This window comes from Heptranchias perlo, chromosome 19 (assembly GCF_035084215.1).
Source record: "Heptranchias perlo isolate sHepPer1 chromosome 19, sHepPer1.hap1, whole genome shotgun sequence".
In the NCBI taxonomy this organism is placed as follows: Eukaryota; Metazoa; Chordata; class Chondrichthyes; order Hexanchiformes; family Hexanchidae; genus Heptranchias; species Heptranchias perlo.
This window is the reverse complement of record NC_090343.1, coordinates 24,570,256-24,591,179: the sequence shown is the minus strand read 5'-3', so window position 1 is coordinate 24,591,179 and position 20,924 is coordinate 24,570,256. Positions and strand designations below refer to the sequence as shown.

At 39.4% G+C, this 20,924-nt stretch overlaps 1 protein-coding gene and 1 long non-coding RNA gene across 3 annotated transcripts in view; one reads left to right on the top strand and one right to left on the bottom strand.

The window, feature by feature from the left end:
• LOC137335246 (uncharacterized) overlaps positions 1–19,987 on the top strand; it is a 109,949-nt gene extending 89,962 nt beyond the window's left edge. The window contains exon 3 of the long non-coding RNA XR_010966375.1: positions 18,593–19,987. This is a non-coding gene — a long non-coding RNA (uncharacterized lncRNA). The remainder of the gene's footprint in view (positions 1–18,592) is intronic.
• prpf6 (PRP6 pre-mRNA processing factor 6 homolog (S. cerevisiae)) overlaps positions 8,828–20,924 on the bottom strand; it is a 63,053-nt gene continuing 50,956 nt past the window's right edge. For both annotated transcript variants that reach the window (XM_068000505.1, XM_068000506.1), the window contains exons 19-21: positions 15,003–15,117; positions 12,971–13,097; positions 8,828–9,475 (exon numbers count right to left, since the gene is read on the bottom strand). In XM_068000505.1, the coding sequence (XP_067856606.1) occupies positions 9,323–9,475; positions 12,971–13,097; positions 15,003–15,117 (395 nt within the window). In that variant the 3' untranslated portion in view covers positions 8,828–9,322. The remainder of the gene's footprint in view (positions 9,476–12,970; positions 13,098–15,002; positions 15,118–20,924) is intronic.

Sequence of the window (20,924 nt, the reverse complement as noted above, 5' to 3'; positions counted from 1 at the left end):
AGGCTTGCATTTTTGCCTCATCCAGTACACACTGTAACACACCAGTCAGTACACAATATAAATGCAAAAGAACACTGATTTCCACTACCCTTTGTGTGAACAAGTGGTCTAATTTTAAGATTGTGCTCCCCTTTAGTTTCTCTGTATCTACCCTATGTATACCCTTTATCATTTTAAACATCTCAGTTAGATCATCCCTCAACATTCTAAACTCAAAGGAATACAAGCCAAGTTTATGCAACCTGTCCTCATAACTTAACCCTTTAAGCCCTAGTATAATTCTGGTGAATCTGCACTGTACCCTTTCGGAGGCTAATATATCCTGTCTGAGGTGTGGTGCCCAAAACTGAACGTGGTACCCTAGATGAGGCCTGACTAAGGCTCTATAGAACTGAAGCATAATTTCCTCCCCCTTTGTATTCCACCCCCTTGAGATAAAGGCCAACATTCCATTAGCCTTTTTGATTACTTTTTGTACCCGTGCACTAGCTTTTAGTGATGTGTGTACTTGGACACCTAAATTCCTTTGCTCCTCCACAGTCCCTAGTCTCTCACCATTAAGAAAATATTCTGATTTGTCTTTCTTGGACCAAAGTGGATGGTCTCACTCTTTTCCACATTGAACTCCACCTGCCACAGTTTTGCCCACTCATATAGTCTGTTTACATCTCTTTGTAACTTCCTGTTCCCATCTACATAATTTACTGTGTTTCCTAACTTAGTGTCATCTGCAAACTTCGATATACAACTCTATTCCTTCATCCAAGTCATTGATATAAATGGTTGAAAAGCTGAAGCCCCAGTACAGATCCCTGGGGAACACCAGTTGTCACATCCCACCAATCACAGTACATTCCTTCATCTCTACTCTCTGTCTCATAGGAACAGGAGTAGGCCTTTTAGCCCCTCGAGCCTGTTCCGCCATTCAATGGGATCTTTGCTGATCTGTGACCTAAGTTCATATACCCACCTTAGCCCCATATCCCTTAATAGCTTTGGTTAACAAAAATCTATCAATCTCATTTAAAATTAACAAGTGAGCTAGCATCAACTGCCATTTGCGGAAGAGAGTTCCAAATTTCTACCACCCTTTGCTTGTAGAAGTGTTTCCTAACTTCACTCCTGAAATTCCTGGCTCTAATTTTTAGGCTACGTCCCCTAGTCATAGACTCCACAACCAGCGGAAATAGTTTCTCTCTATCTACCCGATCAGTTCCCCTTAATATCTTGAAAACTTCAATCAAATCATCCCTTAATCTTCTAAATTCCAGGGAATACACCCAAGTTTGTGTAATCGCTCCTCGTAATTTAACCCGGAGTCTGGTTATCATTTTAGTAAATCTACACTGCACTCCCTCCAAGGCCAATATATCCTTCCTAAGGTGTGGTGCCCAGAACTGAACACAGCATTCTAGGTGTGGTCTAATCAGGGCTTTGAGTTGCTGTATGATAACTTCTAACCCCTTGTATTCTAGTCCTCTAGATATAAAGGCCAGCATTCCATTAGCCTTTTTGATTGTTTTCTGTACCTGTCCATGACCCCCTAAGTCTCTTTAGACCTCCACTGTTTTGAGCTTTTCACCATTTAAAAAATATTCTGATCTATCCTTTTTACGTCCAAAGTGGGTGACCTCACACTTGCCTACATTGAAAGCCATTTGCCACAGTTTTGCCCACTTAATCAATTAATATCTCTCCGTAATTTTATGCTTCCATCTACACAGCCTAAAATGCTGCCTATCTTTGTGTCATTGGCAAACTTGGATATGTGGCTCTCTATCCCATCATCTAAGTCGTTAATAAATACAGTGAATAGCTGAGGCCCCAACATAGATCCCTGTGGGACACCACTAGTCACTAATCAATCAAACCTATAAGGTGCCATCAGTACAATTACTCAAAACGAGTTACTTAAATTATTACAGAAAATCTCTAATTAGTTATACTCAGGTAAATATACATGTGACAAATAGTAGTATTTTGCATCAATTAAAATGCATTAGAAAACAGTGATGATCAAAACACTGGTTAGTAGGATTAATATGCTAGAAATGGAGCAAGGCACTACATATGCCTCATATAATGTGTATGTACATGCACATTATTGGAATGACTTGCTGGAACTGATTTTGTTTAGTTACTGTCCTGAGACTGGTAGCTATAGAATCTACTTCAGCACCTTGTTTATACTGACTGGCTCTACATTGAATGCTGACTGCCAGGAAAAAGTTCCCCACATGTGCACTCATACATGTCCATTAATACATCTATGCACTTAACAGATGTGCACAGAACTTTGCTGTTGATTGGTACATTTTAAATGTGCTGATTTGCTGCAATGCAAAATTAGCAGTATAACTACACCCAAAAATGGCACTTTATCTTTGGTGATACAAGAATGGAATTATCCCCTTCTAAAGGGGGAAATTCCACCCTTGGGCTTGAATGAAACATGAAAGATCAGATAAAACAAAACCTAGAATAAACTAAAGCTGAGTCTCACAATTAAAAATCAGTATAGTCTACCTTTAATTTTATGATGCAGCACTGATATTTCTTGGCAACAATACTTCTCAGTTCTGTTTTTAATTAGAAAGACACATTTTTTCAAACCTACTTGGATTTAAATTGACTCTAGCATCAAATACACACCTGAAATACAGGTATCTTCCAAATGATCAATCAATAATAAATGTACAAACAAATTACATCTTTTCAAAGAAGAAACTCAATTTCTAAAAGTAAAATTAGACAGAAAGTGAATTTCCTTTGCTTACCATTTAGCATGGTATACTGGATAATCCACAATACTGTGAATCGATGGTCAAGAAGTAATTATTGATCATTGTCAAACTTTTCTGATGCAAAAGTTTCACTTCCACACATCCATGTCCCTTTCCTACCAAATATTTATGCAATTATGCAGATCATTGCCATATTGTTTGATCCTCTTTAGATAACTTCATGTTGAATCAGCCCTGATCGCTGTTGTGCACTAAGTGCTATGACCAGAGAAAGAGACAGAATTCTCTGCTTACCCTCGATTTAATTCAGCTCTAGCTTGATTAACTTCAGCAAACTTCCGTGACTAGCTGCCAGACTTTCACTTTCGTCAAATAAAAAAAAATTGCTATCACATTCCTCAACAATTCCTTTGCAAGAGTTTTGGATCGTTTATCTGCACTGCAAAGCTTCCAGTCACTGGTACATTAAACTTTGCTTGTGCCAATAGATTTAATATTTTGCCCATTAACTAGACAACACCTCATGATTTTTAAGATTTTAATAAATGAAATGAATGTTACACCAGAGTTAAATAAAGGAATAATTGAACATTTCCCATCCAACTCGAGATGTACTGCATCTTTATTCAATCATATTTGAGAAATACTGCATTTAATAATGAATTATGTTTGAAGTATTTTACATAAAGATTGAAACTAAAAGTGCAACTGTTATACAATGGGAAGCCAGAATGAATAGTAACCCCTACAGCTTTAGGCTGTATTTACATGTTTCCCAAGCAAACGGTGCAAATCACTTTTGGGTTTGGAGAGCCAATTTAAACCAGCTTTTCTTGGTTTTGAAATTGTTTTGAAGCCTTTCGTGATAGAATTGTGGCACTTGGGAGTGCCTGCACAAAAAGGGAAAGCCTGCCATTTAAAGCTGTACTGTTATTTTCATAAAGGGGGCTGCTTGTAAGTAGCTTTTGAAAAAATATTCCTGCTATTTAAGCAAAATATGGCCACTTTTAATAGAAACAACAACTTCAAGTTTAACTTCTCATATTGTTGGTACATGTAAGTATATGAAATGAATTAAATTGTGTAACTTCATTTCATAATGATCAAGAGCAAACACTGAAAGCTTGCTGTTCAAGTATGTTCATGTTGTAGCTAGGCATCAGTAGCAGAAAAGCAACATCATAAGGAAATAGGTTATTGCTTTGCACAAAAAAAAATCGTAACGGTTTGTCACTTGCGGCATGAATTTGGAGCAGGCCATGTAAATAACAGTTCTGAGAGGAAGTCATTATGAAGGGGATCTCACCCAGAGACTGGATAGAGAATTTCTGAATGAATACATAAAGTACACATCTTGTATGGATATTATCACCATTTGCTATGCTGTTCCAGTCAAACTATTTTTTTGTGGCAACTGGGAACATGAGCTGCACATTTGTTTAGTGTTACATCAGCAATCATATATGTAATTGTGCATGAAGTGTACACAGCAATTGTTGAAATGCTGTAATTGCAGTTCAAAGCACCAAGGGAAGAATTAGTTTGCTTGAAGCCAGCTTTGAAAGAACAACTGGCTACTCACAAAAAGCCCACATTCCCAATCCTTGGATCACAGGGGCTCCCATGGATTTTTTTACGAGGACAGGTATTCTACAATCTTACAGGCAATAACGAAACATAATTGCTGCTTTTGCGACCTGCGTTCAATAGCCAAGAGGCATTCATGATGCGCCTGTACTGGCTTGCTCTCCAATATATACCTTGAGTTCAGGTGGAACATCATTTGATGCAAGTACTGTGCATATGAATGGCGTCGAGGAGCCGGTTCACTTGGTGATGCTGCATACTCACTCTATACACGGCATCTGAAATCATTTGCTGACAACAGTTGTCTTCCCCCATGGCAATAATATCCAATCACAAGCTATGGAGCTCACAATTGGTGATTGAGCAAGCTACTGGTGGACTGAAAACACACTGGAAATGCCTTCTGCATCATAACAATACCCATATTATAATATTGTTCACAATAACTACTTGCAGTATTTTACATAACATATGCAAGCTGCATAGGTAAGTGTTCCTGTACAAGGGGGCTGAAGAAGTAATGGAAAGAGTTGTCCAACAGTCAGGTACAGTGCAAACAGCCAATGTGTATGTGCAGGATTCACTGCAGGATATTGGCAATGCTGTGGTTTGATAACGTAACAGGTAAGAGAATTCCAGTGATTCCCAAACTGTCTGATACCCTAGTCAGCTATAGCCCCTTACACATTGACCTTAGAGGGTTGTACACATTTCTTGATATCTGGTTCTTGTACAGCTTCCAGCAACCCCAATATAAACTTTCTAGTTTAACCTAAACACATTTTGTTGGTGACTGACCTTAAAGAATCTGGCAAGATAACTTTAGAGTTGCTGCTGGGTACATGAGAACTGAGCTTCTGAATCCAACGGTGAAGCATCCCCTTAATGCCAATGTAAAAACAGTAACTGATGCCTAGTAACCAAGTGGTCACCCATTCAACTGCATCAAGACAATCATATGTCTTTCACTTTTGTTTGCATAAGACCATTAACAAAAAAACAAGTGAAATGCTGTTGAGGTTTCAATGTCGTTAATCCATGTTGCTCAACCCTTCAGTTGTCAGCTTACTGTTAATTTTTAATACTATACAACTTTTGACTGCAGTAATTCTACTGTGTTCTCTTCAAAGGATTGCATCTGTCTATAGATAAAATGCTCTTTTAATTTTGTTTAATGTCGATACCAATTAAATTAAGCAACTGTATTCCTCTCAAAGTGTTCCGTTCATATGGCTACTGTTAAAGCACAATTAGCATTACACTCAAACAAAAGCAAAATACAGTGGATGATGAAAATCTGAAATAGAAAACAGAAAATGCTGGAAATACTCAGCAGGTCCTGTCTCCACCTTCTCTTTGTAACTCTAATCCTTAAACATGCAGTTACTTATGTAAAATGCCTGAAACATCTTCCTTCACAGCCCGATAAACGTGCACACTGACCTACGTCGTGTCCCTTTCAATTGCACTTCATTGCTCCTTGCTCCAAGTGCTAACAAAATGTTCTCCAAAGAGTGACAAATACTGTAAATGTTTATCCAAACAAGAAAATACGGAAATGACACATAGGCCCAATGGGTGTAAGCGGGCCGAGGAGGATTGGCTGTTGGGTGCGGCGGCAATCGGGAGGGGAACAGAACTCCTTATTCAGGTAAGTTACCTTCTTTGTTGCAGGCAATCCGTAGGGTTGGTTTCCCTAAACGCAGCCCGGGATAGCGCTGGCTATCGACAAATCAATCTTGGGAGAGGGAACCTCGAAACAGGCATTAGGCCCCTTATTTAAATGTGCAAAGGGCCTAAGCCTGCGTCAGGCCTGGGTAAAAGATGCCTCGTTTGACCTTAGGCAATATAGCAGTCAGTGCACTTCCGGCCCACCATTTTGGGGACTTGGGTGTCCGCGCAGCTCCCTTCTAGGTCTTAGAGTCAACCACATATTGCAGGACTTGAGTCATGACTGGATAGGGGGTGACAGGTTCCCTTCCCTTTAAAAAGCAAACTAGTTCACTATCTTTAACAAAACAGTAGCTTTCATGGTTATGTTTCTGGTGCTAGTCCACAAATGACCAGATTTATAAAATTCAATTTCACAACTTCACTCAGTGAGACTTGAACTCTCAACAACTGGGATATTAATTCAGTTCCATGACCTCCAGGCTACCATATCCGTACCTCAAAAATGTTTGGCATTAACTAAATCTTCCTTGTAACTTAACACGTTAGCATTGTAAACATATTTGTTTACAATATACCTGAGAAATGAAAACAAATTAGTGACTCTATATGCATGTCTAATTGTCTAAAAGTAACAATTTCCCCAGAACACTATTCTTTGGCTGCATTTCTCACCCTCAACCATGGCTACGGCTTGCATCAGGATGTGTTCCCTTTCTGAGTTGCACAGCTCTGAAATTCATCTCTGCAGCCTTAGAATCCTGTAACTGTAAAGCCCCAGAAACTTCAGTTGCTAATATCTAAGTTTCTGCTGTTGAAGTTGCTGCTTTATATGAGCATCAGTCACTATTCAGGTACAGATGGGGCCCCATTGTAGCTGGGCAACTCTTGAGGTCAGCCACCAGTGGCTGCTCCAGTTGAAGGGAAAATGGCTATTGGCTCTGAAGCATAAGTTGAAAGTACTGATACATACTACTGCACTGCATCTTGTTGGGTCATCAAAAGGTGTTAACAACGGCCTTTGTTAATGCCTTTTCACTGCACGCAGATGGAATGCTCCTGAGCTATCTCAAGGGTTTGTTGCTTGATCAAAGTTTCCTTGCACCTGAAAGCCCAACAGAATTTGCCTAAAGCAAGTCTTTGACTGCTGCAGCATTCCTACCATTTTCTGCACAATATGCTTTGTTGGAGAAGTAATGGGAGGTGTCCATCCCCTTCTTGGTTTTTGCTGCAGATCATGTTGGACAGCAATATAGCACCTTTCAGGACCTCTGGCTGTAAAGCACTTTGGGACACAATGAACAACTTTTAAAATGTAGTCTCATTACACTTCATTCTCATTAGAATTGATAGTTATGGTTGTTGATCTCTCCAGTAACAACTTGCAATTTAGCATTTGCAGTAGAAACAATTGCCAGATGCACTTGAGCACATAAGCCAGTTCCATACAACTTATTGTAAAACATGCATTTTTGAAGGTTTCTCCCACTCCTGCAGATTGCAGTCTTCAGAGCAGCTTGATAGGCAAACACTGCTGCACTGTTCTTTTCAAACCATCATCGACGCATTCACCGAGGCATATGAAACAATGGGCCTCAGGCTAAACATCCAGAAAACAAAGGTCCTCTACCAGCCCGCTCCTGCCACACGACACTGCCCCCTGACCATCAAGATCCACGGTGAGCCTCTGGACGGCGTGGATCATTTCCCATACCTCGGGAGCCTCCTCTCGGTGTGAGCAAACAGACGATGAAATTCAACATCGCCTCCAATGCACAAGTGTAGCCTTCGGACACCTGAGGAACAGAGTGTTCGAAGACAGAGACCTCAAATCCAGCACCAAGCTCATGGTCTACAGAGCAGCTGTGGTCCCTGCCCTCCTGTATGCATCAGAAACTTGGACAATATAGACACCTCAAATCCCTGGAGAGATATCACCAACGTTGCCTCCGCAAAATCCTGCAAATCCACCGGCAGGATAGGCATACCAACATGAGCGTTTTCTCCCAGGCTAACATCCCCAGTATCGAGGCACTGGACACGCTCAACCAGCTGCGATGGGCGGGCGACATTGTCCGCATGCCCGACACAAGATTCCCTAAACAAGTGCTCTACTCCGAGCTCTGCAATGGGAGGCAATCACGAGCAGGGCAGAAGAAACGCTATAAGGACACTCAAAGCCTCCCTAAAAAAAATACAACATCCCCACCTATCATGGGAATTGCTTGCCCTAGAACGCCCAAACTGGAGAAGCATCATCTGCGAAGGCGTGGTCAAGCGTAAGCAGCAAAAAGAGCGCACAGAATCCAGAGTGTCTCACCCACCTGCCTTATTAAACACTACTTGCCCCACCTGTGGCAGAGTCTGTGGCTCCAGGATTGGACTATTCAGCCACCACAGAACCCACCCTCTCTGAGTGGAAGCAAGTCATCCTCAACCCTGAGGGACTGCCATAGAAGGAGATTTTTTCAATTCTTGCTCCTGCATTTTGCTACTAATTTTTAAGAGTAAATACGTGTGCTATAACTATGTATGGTAAAAGCATTCTGAGTAACAGGCAATTGGCTCAGTCTTCATTCCACAATTCCATACCCATGCTGATTCCGCATATAGGAACGATTACTTTTAGAACAGGGACACTTTCATAATAAAAAGGTCTTTCCTTAAATTCAACACAATTTTACTTGTACATTTGGGATGCCAGAATTTCAAGTTGATACCTTCAATTCAACACTTGAAACACGGTCATTCTTAAATGAAATTATTTTTACAGCAGTATTGTATAAATTGTCAGAGTTGAAGTATCAAAGTATTAAATGCAACCATTTTAACTTTGAACTTTATTAAAAAGTATTCAGGCTGAACAGGCATACAAGTCCTTTTACAGGTAGCATGGTAATTTAAACAACTTGCTTAGACAAAAACATTGAAATATTTCACACATATATAAATGTTGAGAAAATCATATGTTTTCTGTTGCAACAGGATTAATTTATATGGTATCAATTTCATATTTTATATCCTCCAACAGTTAACAGCTACTACACTACAACCAGCATCAAGTAGTCAGCTTTTAAAAAATATTACCCACTGGTCAATAATACTATGATGCTAGTTTCTTTTTAAAAAAAAAAGTATTGTACATAATAACAGAAATCATGTTACCCAGCAGAAAATCTTAGAAGTTGGGATAAATTACATGTAATTAAATTACATGGGGGAAGAGCACAGCTGCAGATTTCTGCACTGAAGTACTAGTCTATTTCCAATGACAGAAAAATAGCCACTGTTTAGACACACCAATATCTTCAAAAATTCATTCAAAATGTATTTTTTATTTGAGCAGCAACAAGCATAAGAATCTCTCCAATCTTTCTTTGCCAATTCGTGATGTCTTTGGATACTTCACACCACAGCTCTCCATGTCTTGGCTCTGCATTTTCACAACGCCGTTTCGCATCCTCATGCTGTTCCTGTAGGGGAAACAGAATAAAGTGCATTTGAAGCTTAGATTCATTTTACTGAAAAATCCGCCCAAACCTGATACCTAAAGCAGACTAGTGGGAAGACAGAAATTGCTGTGTATGGCCCTACCTGGAAACTGTCCAGTCCATTTCTGAATCATTTTCACCTATAAACTAAGTCATAGTAGATGTTTTCGGAGATGAAGATGAAACCAGATTTTTGTAGTGGTGGAGAGCCACTCTTTTTGCTATCAGTCACATTAATCTCTCTCTTGCCATATCAACCTGCAGCTTAATGATAAAAGTTCCAAGATACTGGGCCTATTTCAGCATTTTTTAAAATTGTCTAAAATCCCTTTCTATAAATTTCTGTAACATCCTACAACATATGCACAATATCCACTCCATCCTCCCCACACCAGCAACACTTCATGCAGCATAACATCTACCACTTATCAACTTGTGAGTGTGTCAGGTATGTGCAGTTCAATATTTTCATTGGGTAAGCCATAATTTTGTATTCATACAAGTTGAGTGCATCTTTCACCATGCTTTCAAGCCTCAATCCTTAAGCCACACTGATTTTCATACCCCATTCACTATGTGCTGAGTCAGAAGACTGTTTTGAATGGACAACACAACAATTTTTGGATTTCCCATTATTTTACTTCACTCCACTCATACAAGATACCATGCTCCATTCCAGAAGGCTGGTAGGTAACCCATTTCAGCACATGGGCCTATATATTCATCTTGCATATATCTATGTACTCTGACATTTGCTGGTTATATATTAGGCAGTTACAAAATGGGAACAAAATAATCACTCAACAATCCACCTCACATCAAAACGATATACAGATGACACTATAATGTCAGACTATAGAACTTTTCAGTTTTCATGCCTATAACTGCATTGATTACTACACAAAATAAGAGCTCATGGTGTAGGAGGTAACATATTAGCATGGATAAAGGATTGGTTAGCTAACAGGAAACAGAGAGTAGGCATAAATGGGTCATTTTCAGGTTGGCAAGATGTAATGAATGGACAGCCAAATGGATCAGTGCTGGGACCTCAACTATTTACAATCTGTATCAATGACTTGGATGAAGGGACCGAATGTATGGTTGCTAAATTTGCTGATGACACAAAGGTAGGTAGGAAAGTAAGTTGTGAAGAGGAGATAAGGAGTCTGCAAAGGGATATCGATAGGTTAAGTGAGTAGGCAAAAATTTGGCAGATGGAATATAATGTGGGAAAATGTGAACTTGTCCACTTTGGCAGGAGGAATAGAAAAGCAGCATATTATTTAAATGGAGAGAGATTGCAGAACTCTGAGGTGCAGAGGGATCTGGATGTCCTAGTACATGAATCACAAAAAGTTAGTATGCAGGTATAGCAAGTGATTAGGAAAGCAAATGGTATGGTGTCATTTATTGCAAGGGGAATGGAATATAAAAGTAGAGATGTTTTGCTACAGTTGTACTGAGCATTGGTGAGACCACATCTAGAGTACTGTGTTCAGTTTCGGTCGTCTTATTTAAGAAAGGACATAATTGCTTTAGAGGTGGTTCAGAGAAGGTTCACTCGACTGATTCCTGGGATGAGGGGGTTATCTTGTGAGGAAAGGTTGGACAAGTTGGCCTGTATACAATGGAGTTTAGAAGAATGAGAGGTAATCTTATTGAAACATAAGATCCTGAGGGGACTAGAAGGGGTAGATGCTGAAAGGATGTTTCCCCTTGTGGGAGAGACTAGAACTAGTGGCTACAGATTAAAAATAAGGGGTCTCCCATTTAAGGAGGGAGAGAAAAAACAGGGAATTACAGACCAGTTAGCCTAACATCAGTAGTGGGGAAAATGTTAGAGTCTATTATAAAAGATGTGATAACAGAACACTTGGAAGGCATTAACAGGATTGGACAAAGTCAGCATGGGTTTATGAAAGGGAAATCATGCTTAAATCTACTGGAGTTTTTTGAGGATGTAACTAGTTGAATAGGGGAGTACCAGTGGATGTGAGGTATTTGGATTTTCAGGAGGCTTTTGATAAGGTCCCACACAAGAGGTTAGTGTGCAAAATTGAAGCACATGGGATTGGGGGGAATAAACTGGCATGGATTGAGAATTGGTTGACAGACAGAAAACAGAGTAGGAATAAACAGGTCTTTTTCTGGGTGGCAGGCAGTGACTAGTGGGGTACTGCAGGGATCAGTGCTTGGGCCCCAGCTATTCAAAATAGCTATCAATGATTTGGATGAGGGAACTAAATGTAACATTTCCAAGTTTGCAGACGACACAAAGCTGGGGTGGAATGTGAGCTGTGAGGAGGATGCAAAGAGGCTCCAATGTGATTTAGACAAGTTGGGTGAGTGGGCAAGAACATGGCAGATGCAGTATAACATGGATAAATGTGAGGTTATCCACTTGGTTGTAAAAACAGAAAGGCAGATTATCTGAATGGTGATAGATTGGGAAAAGGGGAGGAGCAACGAGACCTGGGTGTTCTTGTACACCAGTCGCTGAAAGCAAGCATTCAGGTGCAGCAAGCAGTTAGGAAGGTGAATGGTACGTTGGCCTTCATTGCAAGAGGATTTGAGTACAGGAACCTGGATGTCTTACTGCAGTTGTACAGGGCCTTGGTGAGACCACATCTGGAGTATTGTGTGCAGTTCTGGTCTCCTTACCTGAGGAAGGATGTCCTTGCCATGGAGGGAGTGCAACAAAAGTTTACCAGACTGATTCCTGGAATGGCAGGACTGACGTATGGGGAGAGATTGGGTTGACTTGGCTTATATTCACTAGAGTTTAGAAGAATGAGGGGTGATCTCATCGAAACATATAAAATTCTCACAGGACTAGACAGACTAGATGCAGGATGTTCCCGATGGCTGGGGAGTCCAGAACCAGGGGACACAGTCTCAGGATACGGGGTATGCCATTTAGAACTGAGATGAGGAGAAATTTCTTCACTCAGACGGTGGTGAACCTGTGGAATTTTCTACCACAGAAGGCAATGGAGGCCAAATCATTAGATGTATTCAAGAAGGAGATAGATATATTTCTTAATGCTAAAGGGATCAAGGGATATGGGGATAAAGCGGGAACAGAGTACTGAGTTATACGATCAGCCATATTTATTTTGAATGGCGGAGCAGACCCAAAGGGCCGAATGGCCTACTCTTGCTCCTATTTTCTATGTTTCTACGTTTCAGACGGAGATGAGGAGAAATTTTTTCTCTCAGATGGTCATGAGTCTGTGGAACTCCCTTCCCCAGAGCAGTGGAGGCATGGACATTGAATATTTTTAAGGCTGTTCGATAGATTCCCGATTAACAAGGAGTCAAAAGGTTATAGTAGGTAGACAGGAAAGTAGGGTTGAGGTCACAGTCAGATCAGCCATGATCTTATCAAACGGCAGAGCAGGCTCAAGGGGCCGAATGGCCTACTCCTGCTCTTAATTCGTTTGTCGTATGTTCGTATGATAACTTCTTAGTTACCTCAGTGCCATGTTGCAGCTCAAATTTGTAAAACAGAGCCCAAGCATCTCCCAGATCAGGATCAATTTTTACAGTTCTGTGGAACCACTCTCTGGCCTTGGTTATTTTGCGTTCACTCCAAAACAGTCTGAAATACAAAAGAAAAAGAAATATTGGAAAGCAAAAAAGGTTGCTGTAAAGTTAAGAATCAGCTTTTCTAATCTCTTTTACTCCATTTTTCTGAATGAATGAGCTGAGGAAACAAATGTCTTTTTGCCAAATACATATACATGTGGTATCTACTAAAAACATCACCCTATAAATTGGAAATCATTCAAATGATTAAAAAGTACTCACACAGAAGTTGCATGAATCTCAAGGAATACTGGTGTTAATTTTGAGGGCCTTCCGAAACAGCAGAAATGAATGCAGTCTGTATGTTTACAATTGATGGATTGAGTCTTCATTCAAATGATCTGATTTTTTTTTGGCAAAATGACGTATTTAAACTAGATATTTGTCAATGATGATTCATCAATGCTCCAAGCTGATTCCACCGACTACAAGTCAACTTCATCCCACCACTGAACTTCAGACTTTAACTTTGGACTCTTTCATATCGTCTCCTCCCTATCCTCTGTTTACAACAGGGACATGTTTCTCCTAATCTCTGCCATGCCTATGTAACCTGAATTATCTCTACGGCCATTTGTGGGTCATTCCGGACCTAAGCCAATTACTTCTTATCTCTCTTTCTTTCCTCCCCTTAGCCTCTCAAAGTTATCGGTACTGGACAATATCTCAGGTCCAGTATTAACAAGAATATCAGCAGTGTTGCGACTGTTTAATATTTGCTATTGGTAATCTTTTATTCTCAGTCAACCTGATGCCATGGTCTCTTAGAGAGGTTATTTCAATGCTTACTGAAGTAGAGGAGATGACAGGGCTCATCCAGTAAGCTAAATACAGTGACAAGGGTTTCTATTTGACCCTTGAGCTTCCTACATTACCAGATACTGGGTGTTCAAAGGCATATCCTGCATAATAGGGAGTAAGGGCTTGCTTATGGATGATGTTGATGCTGAGAGAAGTGTCTGAATAAAGCCTAAAAAAGTAACATTGTAATGTCTCCAATATCACTACGAAAAGTTTGGGGAAAAGCCAATGATGTTAATATAATCAAGTTTTATACTGGTATTCATGGTGTAAGCTGTGGTACAGTTATGGGTTCAAGTCCCATTCCAGAGACATTAGCACAAAATCTAGGCCGAGGAAGGTGCTGTCTTTTGGATGAGACATTAAACCAAGGCCACACCTGCCCTTTCTGGTGAATGTAAAAGATCCCGTGGCACTATTTGAAGAGCAGGGGAGCTCTCCCCGACGTCCTGGCCAATATTTATCCCTCAACCGATATTGCTAAAACAGATTATCTGGTCATTATCTCATTTGTGGGACCTTATTGAGTGCAAATTGGCTGCCGTATTCCCTACATTGCAACAGTGACTGCACTTTAAAAGTTGTTCATTGGCTGTGAAGCACTTTGGGACACAAAATATAAATAAATGCAAGTTTGTTCTTCTCTCTGTACAAATAGCATTGCCATTCTGCCCTCATCTAGGTTTTCATATTTCAAACAAAAAATATAATTGAAATAACTATTTAAATTGATTAAAGCCACTTACGCATTAGATGCTATTTTCACATTTTTTTCCTCTTACTACTCTTGCGGTGCATTTACACTACAAGGTCAGCATGTGCAAATTTTACTTTATAGTGTAAATGCAGAATTAAAGTCCAACCTGATTCCAGAATAGGTAAAGAGAGGTAGAGAGAGAGAGAGGTAGAGGTAGAGGTAGAGGGTTCCTGCTCAACTTCGTTCTGGTATCAGGTCCATTCCCAACTCTAGATTTAGGCTGCATTTACACAACAAGCAACACTGGAGTGAAACGGTTCACTTTGCACCAACATCAATTGTGATAATGCAAAGTTTTCATACATCATTACTATCACATTCATTTACACAGATAAGCGAAAGAATAAAAATGCAACTCACTTTGCCACTGCTAGGAGGACATGAGGATCATGCTCACATTTCTTTAGAGCATCTACACTTTTGGTCTTCCTTTGTGGTCTTGCTTCCAGAAAAACAGCTTCAGCCCAAAGTATACCTACAATTGAAACATATGGGATATTATTTATTGGAAAACAATGTAGATCGTTTATAATTGATACATCCAACAAAAGATTTTTCATATTATAAGTGCATTTCCTATGGCATTGCTTACTGGTATTCCAGTACCAGGAGTGTGGTTTGTGATCTTTAACATGGTCTCACTGCTGCCTAAATTTGAGCTACCATCACTACAAAAGAAGAGCAAATTTACTAAAGCAATAAATCACTTGTTCTTAAGGTTAAAAATGTAAAGATACAAGCCTCAAATATATCTATTTTTGAACTACTGGGCAGAACTTTCAACTTCGTCTTCAACGTAAAGAAAAATCGAGCGGGTGTACAATGGACGGGCGATCCGCTACCGCCTGTTTTAAGCCCCTACCAAATTGAAAGTTCCATCCATTATTTACGACCCCAAAATAACTTCAATTATTTACATTCTAAATTATATTTGGCACTTTCTCCTAATGTGAATTTGCAGTATTTGCTGGAGATGCTTCCTTCCTCTGCCTACATTATAAAGGGTATTTCTGCTTCCCCCTTATTTCCACTGTAGATTTGTAATTCTTGCTGAAACTATTGGTGCTAGAGGACATTGTTACTTCACAATGATTCAGGCTTGGCTGGTTGACTGGGGCACAAAGTCCACAACCAGCATCAAAGTCCTCATAAGCCTGCCCCCTCTGACTCAGCGCAAAAAAAAATCTTATCCCAAATATAATCAGCTTAAGATGTTCACTTAATGGCTGTTTTTTTTTTAAATGTAAACTTTTTTTTTCAAGCCATAACTTGTGCCTCAGCTTTTTATAAGATTTCTACTTTTTGGTATCCATGTAACATGGAATGTTATGGTGAATTCTGTGTACTGCTGTTCCACAGAAGCAGGGTGAAAACCAACTCCCATGAGGCATCATAAATGCATAATGTGGCAAATGCAGTTATAACTCTCCAGCTAACCTGGTTGTTATGTGATATTGTCACCTTTCCTGGCACTGGAGCTTCTAAGGAGCAGGGTGGATGCAGTTCTCTTTCTCTTACAGAATTTGGCAACAGGACCTAGAAATCCCCAGCACTCAAAGCCAAAGTTCTAATTCTTGAACTAAAGCAGAACTCAAGCCTCAACCAAAGGAATAGCCTTTTATGAGGGAAACATCATGCAGCCATTTTCAACATCAAATAATCAATTTTATGGGTAACAGTATTTTCTTGTGAATTGTGTAATTTAAGTTATAAATGATGGGGTTGAATTTCCGCAGGGGTCCTCCTGATTGCCCGTAACTTCAGCAGGAGAGTCCCTATGGAAATTCAACTCCATTATTTTAACACTGTATGGCTATCTACTCAAAAGCTCTGCACAAAGACTTTAAGAACTGTTGCCACAATAAATCCCAGTGCAGTATCAGTATCCCAGTCTGATTACCATCACAATGCAGCATCACCAGAGGGGTAGCCTGCAGCAGATCTATCTTGAGACTTAGCTGTTGTGAAGCAAGGGCCACCTTGGTCCCAGAAGGCACCCATGGCAACAAAGCAGCCAGCCACCTCACAGAGGAGCATTTAGTAGAAGTACAAGGCTAGGTTTAAGAGCATTGTTCATACACTGACACCAACAGGAAACACTGCTATACAACAGTAGCAATACACTTCTTTTAGCAGGCAATGGATTGTCCTCTGCATCCTCTTAAGACAGTTGCTGGTCCTCCTCTTACTGATCCCCTGCTGCCCATGGGAGCCTTTGTTTTCTGGGGCCTCCATAATGAGGCCTCCGTAAGGCAAAGTTGTGCAGCATGCACAATTAAGATCCTTGTGACCCTAGTAGAACTATAGTGCAGGATGCCGCCAGATCAATTCAGGCAACTAAAGGCACGCCTTCAATATGCCAATTGTATGTTCACTTATTACTCATTACACCAGTGCTCAGTTCGTGTCCCATGCAAAACAACATATTATACAGCAAGTTAAGACAATCCATTGAAATTTTGGATGAGATGCATTAGGAGCCAAATTTGTATAAATACACAACATTTCTTGGAATTACTCCGTGCCAGTATGTAGAATGGAATACCACTTGAAAAGTCTCTATGAAGATTGACAAGACCAAACACATCAACTGCAAAGAAAGGCACTGTGAATGAATGTTACTTACCTTGCAGCACATTATAATACTGTAAGTTAATGAAAGGGGTTTCAATTACATTTGAGAGTACAAAGCTTGACTGATTTATAATCATAACCTTCAATGACTAACTTTACACTACTGTTATTTTTTTAAAAACTTGTTTCACAGGGGGAACAGACTGAAGTGATTGGAATTAGTTTCAACAGTGGAATACCAACCACCTATACGCACTTTTCTCATTCACCCCAGGCAAAATTTCCATCTACCCTACCATACATATAACAGGGTGAAATTTGACTTTGGCAGTAGCGCAAAATGGGCAATAGTGAATTGGCCACCCGTTTTACATCCTGCCCGATTTTCTTTTCCATTTAAGTCGAATTTCATAGAATTACGCAGAATGTACAGCACAGAAAGAGGTCATTCGGCCCAACAGGTATATGCCTGTGTTCATGCTCTGCACGAGCCTCCTCCCTCCCGAATTTCACCCCCAATATTTTTAACCTGCACTTAGTCTGTCTATTTCAATTTTCTATGCTTTTTCCTCTATTTTGCATTTGCTCCGCCAATCTTCCCTTTCATATCAAACTCCAATTCAATATCTGTTCTATTAGTGTCTCACGACATTCCCTCACCTTTTTATGCCAGTTTCAACCACCGTTTCTGGTGTTATTTATTTCAGAAAATCTCACATCCCTCATCACTATTAGTGTCATCCATGTACCAAGAACCACTCTTTGTATCAGATCCACAAGGGGACTGTTGAATGGTCATCCTTTCATCCTAAAATGATGCAGGGAATTAGAGGCCTATAAACTGCTGAGCTCTAGAAAGAGTTCAACACAGCCTATGAGATTCACAAGCTGGACAGGGATTTTGTTTTGTGCAGCCAGAGAGAAAGAGAAAAAAAATTAATTTGAACTGAATTTCTAATTCACAATCTGCTTATATGAAAATACTGCCCTTCTATGTAATACTTAATAAATATATCATGGATTGGTTAGGCAGAGTGGCTCCAACAGTATAAATGTCACTGTATGGTATCAGGAAGATTAATGGTACAGGAGAAAGGATACACATCAATTTTAATGCTGAGTAACCTGGAGGAGAATTGTAATAATGTGACAGTTTATTACAGTATAATCACTTACAGTTTTCTATTCTTTACAGTATACATTAAAGGTCAATTACAGACCATTAGGTGTAGCAGTCATTGCTTGAACATAGTTATCCTCAATAAGCTGCGATGTAGTCAGATAATCTCAGGCAAAAATCAATAGGAATGCTGAGTGTTTTAAGAAATTTCATTGGTGCAATGCCATTAACTATGAGGCCTTTTTTTTCTAAACAGTTATTTAAGAGCATAAAGGTCATAAGAGGAAATCCAGCAGAAACCGGCTGAGGATGTGCACTACTAGAACTTGAGGAGCAAGTTGATGCAATACTTCGTGAGATCACGGTGGAAGGAGGGGGAGGGAGGAGGAGGGAAAAGAAAAATAACTTGGCAAAAATCAAGGGATATTGGTCCTCGTAAAAAGAAGATACAAGCACTGACTGGAACCAGGAAATTATCCTGCCAGCAATTTGCTGAATGAAACTGACAATGTGCAACACTGAAATATACCAACTGTTAGAGAAACATGATCTACATAATGGTTAAATACTGCTAAATCACTACGTTGACTATCTAACTGCTTTCAACAAAGAATTGTTAAATAGCAAAACGGAAAATTTTAGGAGATGGAAAATCTTTATTCCTTAAGTCCACAATAGTGCGCGTTGGTACTAGTAGTGGACACGCATTGGGAACCTTTTGTACTATGCATCTAACGTGAATTAATGTCAGAAATACAAGTTGATTGTGAAATTACTGCAAACCAGTTCTAAAGGCACAAAATACTGTATTCATTTTCTTTAGAGATTTTGGTGGTACCTGTACAAGGCATGAGTTAGTCTCCATTAAATTAGAAAAATACTAATTTGGGCTAGACCAGTACATTTGGACAGTACTACTCTCAGTCTTTTGTTGTATTCCCTCCATCTCCTCATTTTCAACTCTTCATCCTGAACTTTTGAAAGCAAGATGAGCAAACCATATCTGAAAGATGGTGTTCTCATTAGCACTGCAGCCGAGAACTTACTGAGTGACAGACAAGCTGAATGTCAGTTACTGCCAGGATTTGAATCCAGGGTCTGAACTGAATAAATTAAATCTGAAAATTAATTCACCATTACACTGCAACTATAATTTATTCACAAAACATCGATTTTAAACTTGAACAAATGTTCAGGCACCAGTTTTATATAAAAGAAATCATTTGTTGACTGATATTTGAAGCATCCCAAGCATCAAATTAAATTTTTTAAAAGCCCCAATGGATCGCTAACTGCAGGAGTTTTTGAATGCGAGAGCGATCTTGATTGATCATTGTAAATACATTGCTTCACTCGTGTTAAATTACACGCAGTAAAAGGAAACCAATTTCCCAGAGGAGCAGAAAGCAAACCATTCTAAAATGCATCTAGGTGTAACCAACCGTACCACACTTAAGTCAAGGCAAAGTGGACAAAATTACCAAACCAAAAGGGAAGCCTACATTATCGTACAAGCAACAGGCCAAAATATAAACTGAATTAGTTCACGAGGAGCAATTTCAGTATTTAAAAAAAAATCTATAGTTCATTGTGATAACTAAAACTTGAACCTTTATGCTGTGTAAGTTATGAATAAATATGATGTCTTTAATAAAACCAAGTTTCTATTTTTCCATATGTAGAATCTCATTTGCTTTTGTTGCAGTCACATTTTAATGGTTTTCTGCACATTACACCACCAGCTGGGGCTGCTACTTTAAAACTGAGTTAACAACTAGGCTTTTAGACAAGCCAATGTCATCACTTCAAATGCTTAAATGTTGAACAGGAATCAAATATCACTGCTATTACTTATTAGTCCAAACTGAAAAGATAAAAAGCTGCAAATAGATCACTGCATTTTCTAAATGCAAGATTATACAGTTATTAAAAAAACTGATAGATCTTCAACAGCTCTCAAGGCATCTAGAGCAAAAATTAGAAAGACAAATACACCAATAAAATCTCACTTTGTGGAAACTATCATCTCTAAATATCCAGTTTTTCCTTTGCCACTGTTACATTTTGTTCAAAACTGCAGAGATGGTTGTCAGAATCAACGATCTTCAATACACTAATGAGAAGCTCTTCATAAATCTGATGAAAATATTTTTAAATGTTCTGAGCATACTGAGGTAGCAAGTCAGTTTAACAGCAGACAAACTGGAGCATATTTTAGGAACCAGCAACAACTTGCATTTATATAGCGCCTTTAACGTAATAAAACATCCTATGCAACCAAGACGAAAAACAATTTAAATTCCAAAGAGAGGAAGTCACTTACGAAATCCATTAAAAAATGGCATGACAAGTTGGTATCCGTGGATGGAACCGTTACAACAAGGAGAAACAAGACAGACAAAGACACTAAATTTCCTAAAAGCACAATGCTATTTTGTGACTGTGTTTTCATCCAAATCCATTTTCTATTCAGAAAATATTGTTTTACTCTAGGCATAAGTGCAGACTTGGATCAGAAAGCTAACCAGACAACAGAGGTGAAGAGTGCAGAATGGGCACAGCAACCACACGAGAGAGAAAAAAAACAG